This window comes from Gastrolobium bilobum, unplaced genomic scaffold (assembly GCF_033153095.1).
Source record: "Gastrolobium bilobum isolate Gb01-03AN ecotype WA unplaced genomic scaffold, APGP_CSIRO_Gbil_v1 utg57417, whole genome shotgun sequence".
Classification (NCBI taxonomy): domain Eukaryota; kingdom Viridiplantae; phylum Streptophyta; class Magnoliopsida; order Fabales; family Fabaceae; genus Gastrolobium; species Gastrolobium bilobum.
In genome coordinates this window covers 36,054-50,115 of record NW_026899787.1, presented here as the reverse complement: position 1 = coordinate 50,115, position 14,062 = coordinate 36,054, and the positions used below count along the sequence as shown (strand labels likewise).

The following is a 14,062-nucleotide window of genomic DNA, read 5'->3' as shown; positions in this document are numbered from 1 at the left end:
GGGATAATAATGTAAGGGATGACTATCTGGCTAAAGGAAAAAGAAAAAGAAAAAATGCCTCTATCATGCATGTAAATGAAAAATGCAGTTTCAAAAAGAACAAGATCAAGTTCTAGAGAATAAAGATCATGAGCAGAAACACACACGAAAGAGAGAATGGCAAAAGATGTAATCCATTCATACAGGCCCAAAATCTCACAAGGGTAAAACCAAATTACGCAATCAGCATAACAATATCCTACGTTGCACGGACACGGACACGCGACACGACACGACACTCCGATACGTTAATGTTAAAAAATGTTAGATTTCGACACGTTAGGACACGTTTTAATATTAAATAATATTTATGATATATATAATATAATTTATATTTAATATATATAACATCTCATAATAAATCATATAACCAATCAAATATTTAAATTTTATAACATAAATATAAATAAAAAATAATAGTTCATTGAAACTATTCATTGCAAATAAAAATCTGAAATTTTATTTTGAAATTTTTGTTGTCGAAGCTTTACAAATTTTAATTAGAACTATTAAAAAGTAAAAATTTATTTCTTTATTTATTTTAAACAAGTACTTGTGTAAGTGTGTTTCCATCAGACTTTACTGGCATTTAACGTGACCTTGACAATTCAATTTAATTTGAAACGACGTGTCAGAAGCAATTTAATGTTTTGCTTCTCTTTTCTTCAAATCTCTGAAATATTCACAGCAGAAAGCAAAACAAATTATGAAGCGTTAAAGAGAGAGAAATTGTTGATCAGAAGCAATGGCGTCGATGGAGAAGTAAGATAGTTTGAAACCGGGAACCCAGACCTTGGTGGCGAAGGTGTTATCTTTTTCAACACCGTCTTGCAGATGGGAAGATCCTCATTTTCCCAAAACCTTCGACTCACTCTCGTCGCAGAGTTCCTTATACATGCACCATCATCTTACCCGCTTGCAGTGAACAAGGTCTCACAATCGCGTGTCGGACACCGTAGAAATCGCGTGTCGCAATAATCAACGTGTCCTAAAATATTGACTGCGTGTCGAACGCGTGTCGGAGCGTGTCGGAGTCCGACACGTGTCTGACACGCATTTTTTCTAAAAAATGGCGTGTCCGTGCTTTATTGACAATATCAGTCAACAAGTAATATAGTCCAAGAGTCAAGAATTAAGCTTGATCAGAATAATCTATCAAAAGAAATATGTCCAAGTTCATTCCATGTTTAACTTAACAATTATCAGAAAGAAAAGGAAAATCCACTTATTGAAAATTAAAGTTGAAACAAAAATTCAAAGAAAAAGGAAATAAAGAAAATGGAAAAGAAGACTCCCTATCCTCCTTAGGGAAGGTAAGTGACATCAGTGAGCCTAATTTGTGCTTCCACAAGCTGCTGCTGGAGTCCCTCATAAAAAGGCTTGAAGCAATGTCCATCAACATGTGAAGATCCTCTCAGTCTGCTTATCACACCACTCCCTATGATTAATTTTTTGCATAATGGAAGCAAAATGAAGAAGATGGTAAAGAACGATGCAGACTCCCGGGCAACGGCGCCAAATTTGACACGAGCTGTCGAACTCGCGCAAATTAATTAAATTAGGTTTATTAAAAATTTGTAGTAAAGCGTCAACCTAAGTCGTCTCTCAAGGAGTTTGAGAGGATCTTAATCGCTCAGTTATAAAAAAATAAAAATAAAATAAAATAAAATGGAAACCAAATGAAAACGGAAACTAAATGAAAATGGGAACTAAAAAAAAGAGAAACTAATGAGAAATGGAAACTAAAGAAAATTGAAAACTAAAAAGGGTTTTTCTTTTAATATGATTGTCAATTTAAACGGGAACAAAAAAAATAAAATAACAAACGAGAATAATCAAATTAAAAGTAACTAACGCAATAATTAGGATTCCAATGATATCCAGCATTGGACAAATAATTACCAAATTTTGATTGATCTCAATTGAATCAGAATCCTTGTTTCCAATGGAGAACCCTCTCTAAACGATCGCTTAGCTTTTGGTCGAATACGACGCGTTTACTTGCGCAATCGCGGAGTATCAACCCGTTCGACTTGAGTTTATTGGGTTAATCAACCTAACCATTAAGTCTAATTGTTTTTAATCTCTTTCCTAAGAACGCAATCGCATATCTCAGATTGAACACCCACAATCGCGCGATGCCAAATCGAGTTGGAAAAAGAAACGAATTTGGTTCAAAATGAGGCGCAGGTCCTTAGGATTCAACCATGGAATCCTCAACCCTTGGGTTGATTAAAGAAAAGAGGAGAGAGAAAAGACAAAAATTCTATTAATTTCAAAACTGTAAAATTCAAATTCAAACCAAAGATTCTCCACAAGGTCCCTACTCTCGCCCTTTTAACCCCTAATCAAGTTGGGCTTCGGGCTCTACAAATCCAACTCAAAATAAAAGGAAACAAAACTGAATTAATGGCTCTGGGCCTTATGTACATCAATTTCAAAATTATAACTTAAGTCCAAACGTCAAAATAAATTTCCAACAAAACACGTCCATCTTGGGCTCAGATTTCGATTATCTTCCCGTTCAAATTGGGCTTCAGTGGCTGAAATAGAGATTGTAGCGCTTTCTGTTAGCTGCAAAACGCAATAAGAACGGAGTCAATTGGACATCTGTAGAGTGAGATATAACGAAAGTACTAAAGTAGTGTAAATTTAGAAAATTATGACGAAAATAAATCAAACCCAATTAAAATCTATAATTCTGATTTGACCCAAAAGACTTTTATTTAATTCAAATAAATCGTAAAAATACCATCCAAGAGTAATAAATAAGTGTAACAAAATATGTGCTATCAAACGTATTTGTGGATGTGGCTAAATTTAATTAATTAATGCTGCTTACTATAAAAATTAACATTTTTCTTTTTTATCATATACTTGAACTTGTATAACCACTCATGAGACTTAATATGGTAAATAATTATTTTCTTCCCCCCCACCTGTAACATCACGTGTGTATCCAATTATGTTATCATTAATTATGATATTCAGCGCAGTTACAATCACAGTAATTCATTTAAAAATATGAAAAAACTTTTTCTTTTTATTACATTTACAAAATTTTGCATTTATAAAAAATTCCGTATTAAACAAAGGGAAAATTTATATTTACAAATTTTTTGTTTACAAACTCTTACAAACTACACTAAGTATGACCGGTCATACTTCAATCAAGAGTGTATGACTGGTCATACTCAGTGTAATTTGTAAAAAAAGTTTGTAAACAGATTCTTCCCCTTAAACAAATTGCAAACTATGATCGTAACTCAAAACTAATGCAAAAATATAAATACTACAACTTAACTATCATATATTACTTATCTAAGGTTGCTAGGTGGTCCTCATAAACCAACAAAACAAAAATACTCAATTTCACACTTTGCCAAAACAGAGTATGCCTCGGTTTTGAAAAATCTGGGCATGATCCAATCAATAATAAATTCTTATATATATATATATATTGTAAAAATTCTTATATTTTATTATGTTAAACTAGACTCTACAAGCTTTCCAACGAGGTATCACATGCCTCAAACAGAGTTCTATACCTCCAAATACGCTTGCCGTAAGTTAATCCTTTAAATCTGTCCACACAGCTCTAACAGGCCATTTAACATACTTCACGGTTTATGTGATTTCAAATGACGTACATGTCTAATTGCTCTCAAATTTTTATATAGTATAGTAGACACCTATACCTTCAATTTGATATATCATAAACCTAATTTGGTGAGCAATAACAGAGATATAATTTTTCCAAGGTCTAACCCGAACGCAGGTCCAAATGACCAGTTTTGGACAATCTCCACTCATTTTGACACACAGGGCGCTATACAACTTGAAATGCCACAAAATTTTAGGACAGTATATCTGACATCCTAATCTTTAAAATGAGGTATAACACACCACAATTGGACATCTGTGGAGGGAGATATGGTCTCCCAAAGTTAGGTAAAAATTTGATCAATTCTTATAAATTTCGACGACTCCTCCTTTATTTTATTAACTAATCCCACTTATGTAAGTGCATTCCAATTTCTTATAAAGGTACCTAATAGACCATAGGGTGGCACATAACGACTCAACAAACCTTGGTGCTCTTACAACCCATAATATACCACAATTAAGATCATTACTTATTATTCTTCAAGGTATTATCCATAATTACCTATATTACAAACTACTATCCATTTTAATCATATTATTCCATTTGCATGCATTTACCATAATCAAAATCATAACATTACCTATAATAGGCCTGTTGTCCTTTCATCACATACATTAATGTTGATTACACAAGGTCCTCAATGATACAATAGAATCTACAACAACTGATCAATATAACTATTACAATTCCTTGCTACTTTCAACATAATGCAATACATACCGAAATGAAAACTACATGACTTAGTACAAAAGCATGAACAACCAAGCATGACAATATCCTACGTGCAAGACATATGTTCATACACTAAGTCAATAATATACATATGCAATAACTAGACCACTCCAGAATCCCAAAAAGTGAGTGCAACTCTAAATCAACCAATATAGTCCTAGGTGGGCCTATTGCCCAAAGTCTCTCCTGTTGCACTAGTGGTACCTGAAATGTGAGCCCTATAATGCGGGGTGAGATTTGACAATCTCAATAAACCAATGGTCTTGGAGGGTCACTCCATCCAATGGCTCACTCAAATGTAAAACAGTAATAATATGCATATAACAGAACATACATCAATCAATCAACACTGGGCCTGAGTCCAAGAACATATCCCCATGATATAATTTAAGGTATCCATCATATAACTCCCGAGACATTCCTATTACCGCTCCTAAAACAAAGACAACATTATGGTATTAAACCAACTGGAACTCCTTACGGAGACCTATCTAGTAGAAGTCCACACAAATCTATGTAATGGTCAAAGATACAGTTATATCAAAACATATACCAAACAATCATGTCAAAATGCATGAGCATGTCATATTATATACCATTACAATCCACACATTCCAACCATTATCCCAACAGGCATGGTAGAGCACACACGAGGATTAACCCCAAGACAAATTTTTTACCTCTTTAAGCTTCCAACGTAGATAGCTTCAACCACAAGCTAGCTCACAAATAGCTTTACACAAGATAACCTATATCAAGATTATCATATAAATCAACAATTGATTTCAATGGTAAGCAAACCATATAGCACACAATCAAATACAACTTATAAAACTTACCAAAATCCTTGATATAAAGGATCTAGAGGCTCCCAATGTGAAGCTCCAAACTCAATCTACTATGATCGGATCAAGGGGAGGTAACCTACATGATCAAACACATAATGATCAATTCCAAGTTTGATTACAATAAAAAAATCACAAAGCAACAACCCCTCACAAATGGCCTATGCCTCGGCCCTAAGGCCTTAAAATGTTACATTTGTGTTTCTAATTCCTCTTAACCAACCTCATAACTCCATAGGGTCCCACAACACCATGGCATACCACCAATACCCAACATTACAATTTCCAATTTATCCCATAAGGCTGAGAAACACAACTTAAGGGTCCAAGGAATTGTTTCATGATTTGCACGCTCCGTCCATTATTTAATCTCCTTAATCTAACTTCCACAATGTATTTTTACTCAATTTCCCCAATCAATGCCCATATGGTCGATGGGTATCCCACTCAAACCCAAGGGAATTTTGTTTGTTTTACAATGCAATTTACCTACATTGGGCTTCATCATTTAAGACCTTAACACCCAACACTCCATCCTAGGAGTGGCAATTTGGGTTGGCCCGCCCCGACCCGCCAAAAACGGGGTGGGGCGGGTTAGCCCACCATTGAATATGAGTTGGAAAAATGAATCCACCCCGTTTTATGGTGGGTTGGCGGGTTAACCCACCAACCCACCAATTAAAAAAATTAATTAAAATTTAAAAATAAATTATATTTTATGAATTTTTCTAATATTATTTTATCTTATTTCACACTTCTCTTAATTTTTTTCAGTCTCAATTTTAAATGTATATTAATATTTGTCAAACATTATTTAGGAACTCATTGGTCTCCCTGTATAGATAACATTTGTCATAAATAAAATTGTTATTCTCTATTTTTTCTAGGAAGTACTAAGATAAAAAAAAATATATATCATAAAAATTTAATGACAAATAAATACTACCTAATTGTAGGCGGGGCGGGTTGAAGTGAGTTGAAAACCTCAACCCAATCCGCCCCGTTTTGGCGGGTTGACCCGCCGGACTCAACCCATATTGCCATCTCTACTCCATCCATTATTAATTCATCGTTTTCCTTCATTAAATTCACCACTTTTCGCCATCAAAATATTGCTTAATGGTCCACAATATCTTTCTTAAATTTTTATTGCATTTCTACCATAAAAATATCACCCAAATCAATTAATTCCAAAGGGGCATGATCAATAAACCCACCAAATAGCCCCTAACCCATACACATGTACAAAGATGGTTGCAAAATTTTGTCCCACAATAAATCTCTAAGGAAAGATGGAATGCTTACTACAATTGAGTTCCTAGACCTCAAAGGATGAGGTTTTAAGTGTTGAATGGTTCAAAACAACCACCAATGGCCTCCTTCACCTCAAAAACTGTCCAACCAGCCCAAGGGTGGTCTCTTTGTACACTCATCTTTAAGGAAAACCCAAGAGAGAAAAGATGCTCACAAGCTTAAGGTGAACAAGTTTGGTGTTTTAAATTTCTCCAAAAAATGTCTCTAGCTCAAGGCAAATTTTCAAGCTCTCCCTTTGTGTAGCAATAGGGTCACAGTTCAGCAAGGAAGAAAAGATGGGTGCGCAAAAATTGGAGAGAGAAGAAGAGGTTCAAATGTCTTTAAGTGACATGAATTGCCACATAGGCTAGAATATGACGAAATATCACTTAACCACTCATTTAACTCATTAATCACCAATTAATCCAGGACTCATCCATTTAATCAAAAATTTAACATTCATCAAATTCTATTGAATATACTTTAACAGATGAATCTAAAGTTTTCCGATAATTCGATAAAATTATTGTTTTACCCCTGATTATGCACTATCGGCACGTTTCTCTCAAAATCCTAAAATTCATCAAATATTTCGAATAATTATTTTTCTTAACTCTATATACATCTTTCAACATATATTCAAATCCTATACAAGTAATCACGTTTTTGGTTTACCTGGTGAAATTTATAACGTAGTATTTTATCCATTAAAAATCATTATTCATCATTTTTTCATAAACTTGTCTATCCACTCCAAATTTTATTTTGAATCCATTTCCAGTATTATTTTCCTCAAGAAAGTTCTAATTTTATCATTTTACAAATCAGGTTTATGTGTTTGTCAAATTACCGTTTTACCCTTTGTGTGTATTTTGATCCAAAACTTAAAGTTTTCAGTAAACATGCCCTCTAACCCACAATTTAACTATTAATATGCATTTTAAATGTGTGAGGTGTTATACCACCCCCCAAAAAAAAAAAACAGTGTTTTTATTATAAATAATTATTTGATTTTTCCTCACAAAAATTACGAATTTTAAAGTTCTGCACCTATACCTTAATTAGTATTATTGAAATTAAATTTAAATTCAAGCAAACTAAATTTAAATAAACTTAATTGTGATTAGCTGACAGTATACTATATATATTGAAGTTGGCGAGTGAATAACTTGTCTTTACAATTTGAAAGAGTACCTTGCGTTGATGACTTGATTCTCTCTCATTCCTCTTTTTCCTTTTTTAAAATTTCAATGTATTTTAAAATCATTAAACTCATACGAATAATAGTAGGGCACTAAAAAAATAAACCTCTTGCCCTATAGTCTTTCTCCCCTTATACAATATGTAAGGGGAATGGTCGGGGAGAGAAAAAAAAAAGTTTAGAAATCATTGTGGTATATAGAGACATGCCATGTGTAGAAACATGCCGGTTGTCTTCTTAGACAACTAAGAAAACTACGAGAAATTAGAATATAATATGCTTAAGATTCAAGATCTGGATAGTTGCTCCTCGTCCCTTCTCCTTATATCTGAACAGTACCTTAATACGCTGATTATTTTATATTGTTCTTCTATTGTAAAATTACTTTTACTTTCTTAAATTTGTATAAGATCTCATGAACTTCATTACAAGTAAACTAGTTGAAGTATTTTAATAACCTGACTTTTTTAATTAATTAATTGATAGTACGTACATTTTAAATAAAACCCAATCTAAAAAAGTTAGAATATTTTTTATTTATTTAGACAAAGGCGACAGAAAAGGTAAAACGTTTGGAATTATTAAAAAAATAAACCTCTTTAATTTTTTTAATATTTTTGGTATACAGGTGAAATATTATCAAACTTCAGTGATATAGTACTAATGTTAAATTAATACTGATTAACAAACATTAAGATAGTAGAAAATTCAGATACGTAACGTCACCGTCGCATATATTAATCTTAATTTGCTGAATGGGGGCTTCAAGGACTTTTTGACCCTTATGCCCCTTAATTAATAATTAATTACCAAATTGCCCCTCATTCAAAACTATTTCGAAAATTTACCCTCCCCAACAAACATAACACCAATCTGCCCCTGTTTGACCGTTGACCACGAAGCCTACCCGGGTACACCATTATCTACTCGGGTAAATTTTGAAACTTTTTATCTACCCGAGTATGTAGGGATGTACCCGGGTAGAGTTCTTGAATCTGGGAAAATGTATGAATTATTTACCCGGGTACGTAGAAGTGTACCCGGGTAAATCGCGACGGTAGGGTTTTAAAATACCCCAGCAGCCCCATTCGAAAACCCACAAAAGGGGTACCCGAGTAGAGCTGCTGGAGGAGTGTCATCTTGAGCGATTTGAGGCATAATCTTGCACTAATTCGTCTTGTTTGTGATCATCATTCGCGGACCTTGCAACCTCTCTGCCTTCTACCGATTGAAATCGATCAAAGGTGCATTTTTTTTTTCAGTTTTTTCAATTATGTTATGATTTCTGTTCTGATTCATTGTTTTCGTTTATATCATTTGATTCTGTCCGAATTATTTTATCAATTTGTATGTCATACGCTTACCCTAACCCTGAATCTAACCCTAACCCTAACCCTAACCCTAACCCTAACCCTAACCCTAACCCTAACATGTATCTAATTTCTGATTTTGGTTATTTTTTCAGTTTAATAGTGTGACACAATGACCTCTCGACGCGTTTCAAAGCTGCCAGTGACCCATTCCGAGAGAAGAACCAAGAGTCGTCACGATGGGTCGTCATCCTCTCAGCCCCAGGCTGCTTCGAGTCAGGCTCCGGACTTGACGTTCGGATATTTGTTTGAGGATGACATTCCTTCACACGAGAAGTTCGTGAAGTTTTTCATGACCCGGAAGATCTGCGAACCGAAATCACTGGATTCGGCATTCTTCAACCTAGAGCGTTTTGACATCGTGCCGCTTCTTGAGCAGACACATTTACTTCACCTGGCGGAGATGCGGTGCCCATACTCGGAGGTTATGGTAAGAGCCTTCTACCAGAACCTTGGCTACTCGCAAGGCGAGCTGACTTCCCGTGTATGCGGGATTGATATCATCATGACTGCTCCTATCTGGACGGAGCTACTGGGGTTCGATTTTGATGGTGTCTCAGGAGCAGCACTATATGATGGAGACAGCCATCATATATTTGGTGATTATAACCGGGAGACCATTGTTACAGAGACTAGGAGGGCAGACGCTGAGCCCGGTCATTTTGCTCATTATCCTGTTAGCAACTTGTCAGTTTCTGCTCGCATTCTTCATTATGTGGTGACACATATTATTTTCCAGCGCCCGCATAATCACTCAAAGGTGCTGGAAGGGGACTTTGTCATCCTGTGGGCCCTCCTTCACAGTCAGCAGGTGAACTGGAGGCATTACATATGCATACTGATGTGGAAGGCAGCCAAGTCAAAGAAGGCTGAATTGCCTTTTGCATTTCTGGTGCAGAAGATTCTGCATAGATTTGGAGTGCCTATGGCAACAGAGACCTTGAAGACCGCCAGAGGCTGGAATGCTATATTTGGTGAGAGGCTCCTGAAGCAGTGTGGGATCCTACCGAACAGAGCGGGTATCTGGACGTGGAAGAAGGCACCAGAACCACCTGAGATCCCATTCCACCACGATGCTGAGATGGAGGATGCACCTGCAGGTGATGTGTTGGTCTTTATGAGTTTATGCAATTATGTGTTGTTTAATTTTTAATGTGGTATTGAAGTTTGTTTTTCATGGTTTATGATGTAGGCCTTGATGATGATGACGATGATGATGGCGTTGCTGAGGTTGATGTCAGACCGACACGTCCCACCCGCAGTCGGCGACCACCAGCTCCTCCTGAGGGTGGATGGACACTTGATCATGTCATGGCATCCTTATATGATCTGACTACTGACTTTAGAGGATATAGACAGAGCACGAGCAAGTGGCGAAACCAGATGGACACAAGGGTTGCACGGTTGGACACAAGGGTTTCACGCTTGGAGGGTTTAATTGGCGAGGGTGCCCATACTCAGGAGGAGGAGGAGGAGGAGGATGATGACAATGGGGATGACACACAATCGGATGAAGAGAATGGGGAGGACACGGCATCGGATTAGTGTGTCCATAGGGTTTCATATCATTGATTTAGTTTGATGTAATGTAGTCATTTTGGTACATTTAGGAACTTTACCTACATTGCATGGATGTTTTTGTACTGGATGTTCAAAATTTGAATGAATGAAATTTTCGTTTTGCGCACGTTCAGACTTGTTGGTTCTATGCATTAGTATGGGACCTTGCATTAATATTGTCATAATTAATTTGGAAATCAATTCAACCCAAAGTAGTTTATTATTCATTTTCAACTTTGATTGGCGCACATCTTGATTACTGCATCCTATTTCTACGAAATCAATCCACCCCCAAGTCATACCGTATGTAGGTATTGCACAACAATTACCAAAATGCAACAAAAATTGCCAAAACAGCATCTGCAACAGCATCTGCAACTGGTCTACCCGGGTACCACGAATAGTCTACCCGGGTAAGATGTACTCGGGTATATCATTACGAGTTACCCGGGTAGACCAGTTGCAGATGCAGCAGCAGGTGCTGTTCAATCCATTTTGTTAGCATCTTGGTAATTGATGTGTAATACAATAACCTTAACTGACTCGGGGAAGGGGTAAATGGGTATGGTAGACATTCGGATTGCACAATACGGAACGAGTGACTCGCTAAACTTAACGGATACATTTCAACAATACATTTCAACAACACAAGAATACAGTTCAACAATACATTTCAACAACACAATACATAACTAATACAAGATAAAGTTTAGGGTACAAGGAAACAAAACAATACGTAAAGTGATTGTCATTACAAAACAAAGTACTACACAAAAACAATACGTAATCATGCTTGTCTTAGTCTCAATGGACATGTACGAATGTTATGTCCAACTTGCTTGCAATGCTTACATCTGCTCTGACTGCTAGAGGGTTGAGACTCAACCCAATCCATCTCATTCTGAATCCTTGAAGACTTTGGTCTTCCTTTTGCACGTACCAACTGAGCATCCGGAATTACAGTAGGCCCAACAACGGATGGAATCAACAATTCATTGCCAATAGGAAACCAGTGTGCAGCATATACTTTAGCAATGGTTGGAATTTTGAAAACATGATCCACATAATCATAATGGTTTAGCTTGGCTACCTTGCAAACTGCTAATACATGACTGCAGGGATACCTCCTTGCTGTAAACCTACCACACTGACATGTACGATTGATTAAGTCCACTCTCATGATGTCACCGACCTCGTGTGTAGATTGATTGTAGGCATCCTCAACCTCAAACAATAACAGGTCACTATCATATATCCTCACACGATAAGTGCCAGCCAATTCATCATTTTTTTGCAACGCTGCCTCAACCTTCTTTGAAATTATCCAACCTTGTGAGATATCTTTTTCAATCCCTTCACGTCTCTTGACGAAATACTCAACGAGTCTACTGAATGTCATCTTGACCAATGCAGATATAGGCAGATTTCGTGCTCCACGAAGCACCTTATTCACACACTCAGATAGGTTAGTTGTCATATGACCAAACCTACGTCCTGTCTCATCATACGACCTGCACCATTGCTCTTTCGGAATCGCATCCAACCATGAAGCAACTTCAGGATTGTTCTCGATAAATTCCTTGTACCTAATGTCGAAATTTATCTTTGAACATGTGTACCCTGCAAAAAACCATGACATATGCATAGGTTAGTGAATTTCACCACCGTTTTCTTCAAATGGTTGAAAATGTGAGTAATTATACCGTACATTACCTAATTTCATCAACGTTTTCTTCAATTCCACATTCCTAAAACGGGTATTGAAGTTGCTTCCGATGTGACGTAGACAAAATACATGATAAGCATATGGAGGCTGCCACCCTCCGTGGTCTTTCACCGCCCTTATGATGCTTCGATGACGATCGGATATTAGACAAATACCATGCCTATGTGTGACATGAAAACGTAAAAGGCTAAGAAACCAGGACCAATCATCCAACCTCTCACCTGGAGGAACAACAACAAAGTCAATAGGGATGAGCTCAGAAATTATTTACAGTATGAAGTGGCAAAGAAGGGTCACATGCTTTCACATACCCCAAAGCAAAATTATTTACTCACCTGGAGGAACAACAGCAAAGGCAATAGGGAGCAGAAATCCATCTCCATCCTGAGATGTTGCAATCAATAGAGTACCTCTGTACTTCCCATACAGATGAGTGCCGTCAATTTGAATTATAGGCTTGCAGTGTTTGAATGCTTCAATGCATTGGTGAAATGTCCAAAAAACCCTTTGAAATACGGCCCTGTCTGTATAAACCCGACGTTCATCAAAACATTGATTTGTATCAAGTTTGAACACAGAACCCACATTCACCTCCGTCATATACTTCAGCCAATTTGGCAAGAATGCGTACGATTTCTCCCAGTCACCAAACAACTTAACGATGGCCTTCATTTTTGCCTTCCAGGCCTTCCTGTACGTTATGTTGTATCCATATGTTCCCTGTATCCTCTCCTGTATCAGAGCTGGTCTTGTGGATGGATCTTCCTTTAACATATCTGGAAAAAAAAATTAACTTTACCATATTCTCAATTAATCTGAATCATTAAATAAACAGTGGAATACATACTCATTATAGCCGCACAAATGACATTTGAATCCAACTGTCTATGATCCTGTGCTAGGCCTTGATTTAGGCATGTGTGACCTTGACCCCATTTACGTACCACCCAGTTAGCTCCCTTCTTCGGCTTAATTGCCCTCATATACCAGGGACAACCGTCAGCATGGTTTTTACACTTCATAACAAATCTTGACTCGTCGCTTTTTTCAACTATGGCTGTCCTGCGCCCCTTCATACAATGTATCTTCACAGCATGTTGCAATTCTGGTTTGGACCCAAATTCTTGTTGCACAAATAACGGATCTCCTAACTTCCAACCTCCGTGCAAGTCATCATCGCCATATAGGATCTCCAACTCGTCATTAGGGTGCGCCCAGTTAATGAATGAATAATGTTGGCTTTCATTCCAGAATGGCTCCTCAGACCCTGCATCTAAAGATCATGTCAAATTTAATAACTTACCACAAATAATAAATTGTCTAAAGCAAATATTCAAATTTAATAACTTACCACTACTGACTGGGTCGACATGAAGTGGTGACAAGGCTGGGGTACCGAGACTTACGGCGCTCATGTCAGCCTCAAAATTACCGTCCACGTCAGTGTCTGACGAATCACCTTCTGGAATAGCACTTTCAGGTTCTCCCTCATCTTCGCTGTCCACATAGTCCTCGTCTTCATCCTCTTCATCCTCATCCCATGCTACCTGAGGAGGTGCAGAAGATCGTACAACTGTATCTTCTTGACCGGTACAGTGTGCAGTAGTGGTTGTATGCACCGGTAAAGAT

At 37.0% G+C, this 14,062-nt stretch overlaps 2 protein-coding genes across 2 annotated transcripts; one reads left to right on the top strand and one right to left on the bottom strand.

Moving 5' to 3' along the window:
- The first annotated feature begins 10,151 nt into the window (after positions 1 to 10,151).
- Positions 10,152 to 10,768, top strand: LOC133293501 (uncharacterized). The gene is made up of 2 exons (XM_061492076.1): positions 10,152 to 10,247; positions 10,340 to 10,768. Exons 1-2 carry the CDS (start codon positions 10,229 to 10,231, stop codon positions 10,690 to 10,692), a joined length of 372 nt encoding a protein of 123 aa, XP_061348060.1. The 5' UTR covers positions 10,152 to 10,228; the 3' UTR covers positions 10,693 to 10,768.
- A 205-nt stretch (positions 10,769 to 10,973) lies between these two features.
- LOC133293505 (uncharacterized) lies at positions 10,974 to 13,388 on the bottom strand. The gene is made up of 4 exons (XM_061492081.1): positions 12,769 to 13,388; positions 12,421 to 12,654; positions 11,798 to 12,327; positions 10,974 to 10,979 (listed from the first exon to the last, which is right to left on the bottom strand). Exons 1-4 carry the CDS (start codon positions 13,205 to 13,207, stop codon positions 10,974 to 10,976), a joined length of 1,209 nt encoding a protein of 402 aa, XP_061348065.1. The 5' UTR covers positions 13,208 to 13,388.
- Positions 13,389 to 14,062: the final 674 nt, after the last annotated feature.

Coding starts and splice junctions, on each gene's coding strand:
- LOC133293505 (XM_061492081.1), bottom strand. CDS start 13,207: ATGTTAAAGGAAGATCCATCCACAAGACCAGCTCTGATACAGGAGAGG. Junction 12,655..12,768: donor CTTTGCTGTTGTTCCTCCAG/GTGAGTAAATAA, acceptor TTGTTCCTCCAG/GTGAGAGGTTGGATGATTGG. Junction 12,328..12,420: donor GAAAACGTTGATGAAATTAG/GTAATGTACGGT, acceptor GGTTTTTTGCAG/GGTACACATGTTCAAAGATA.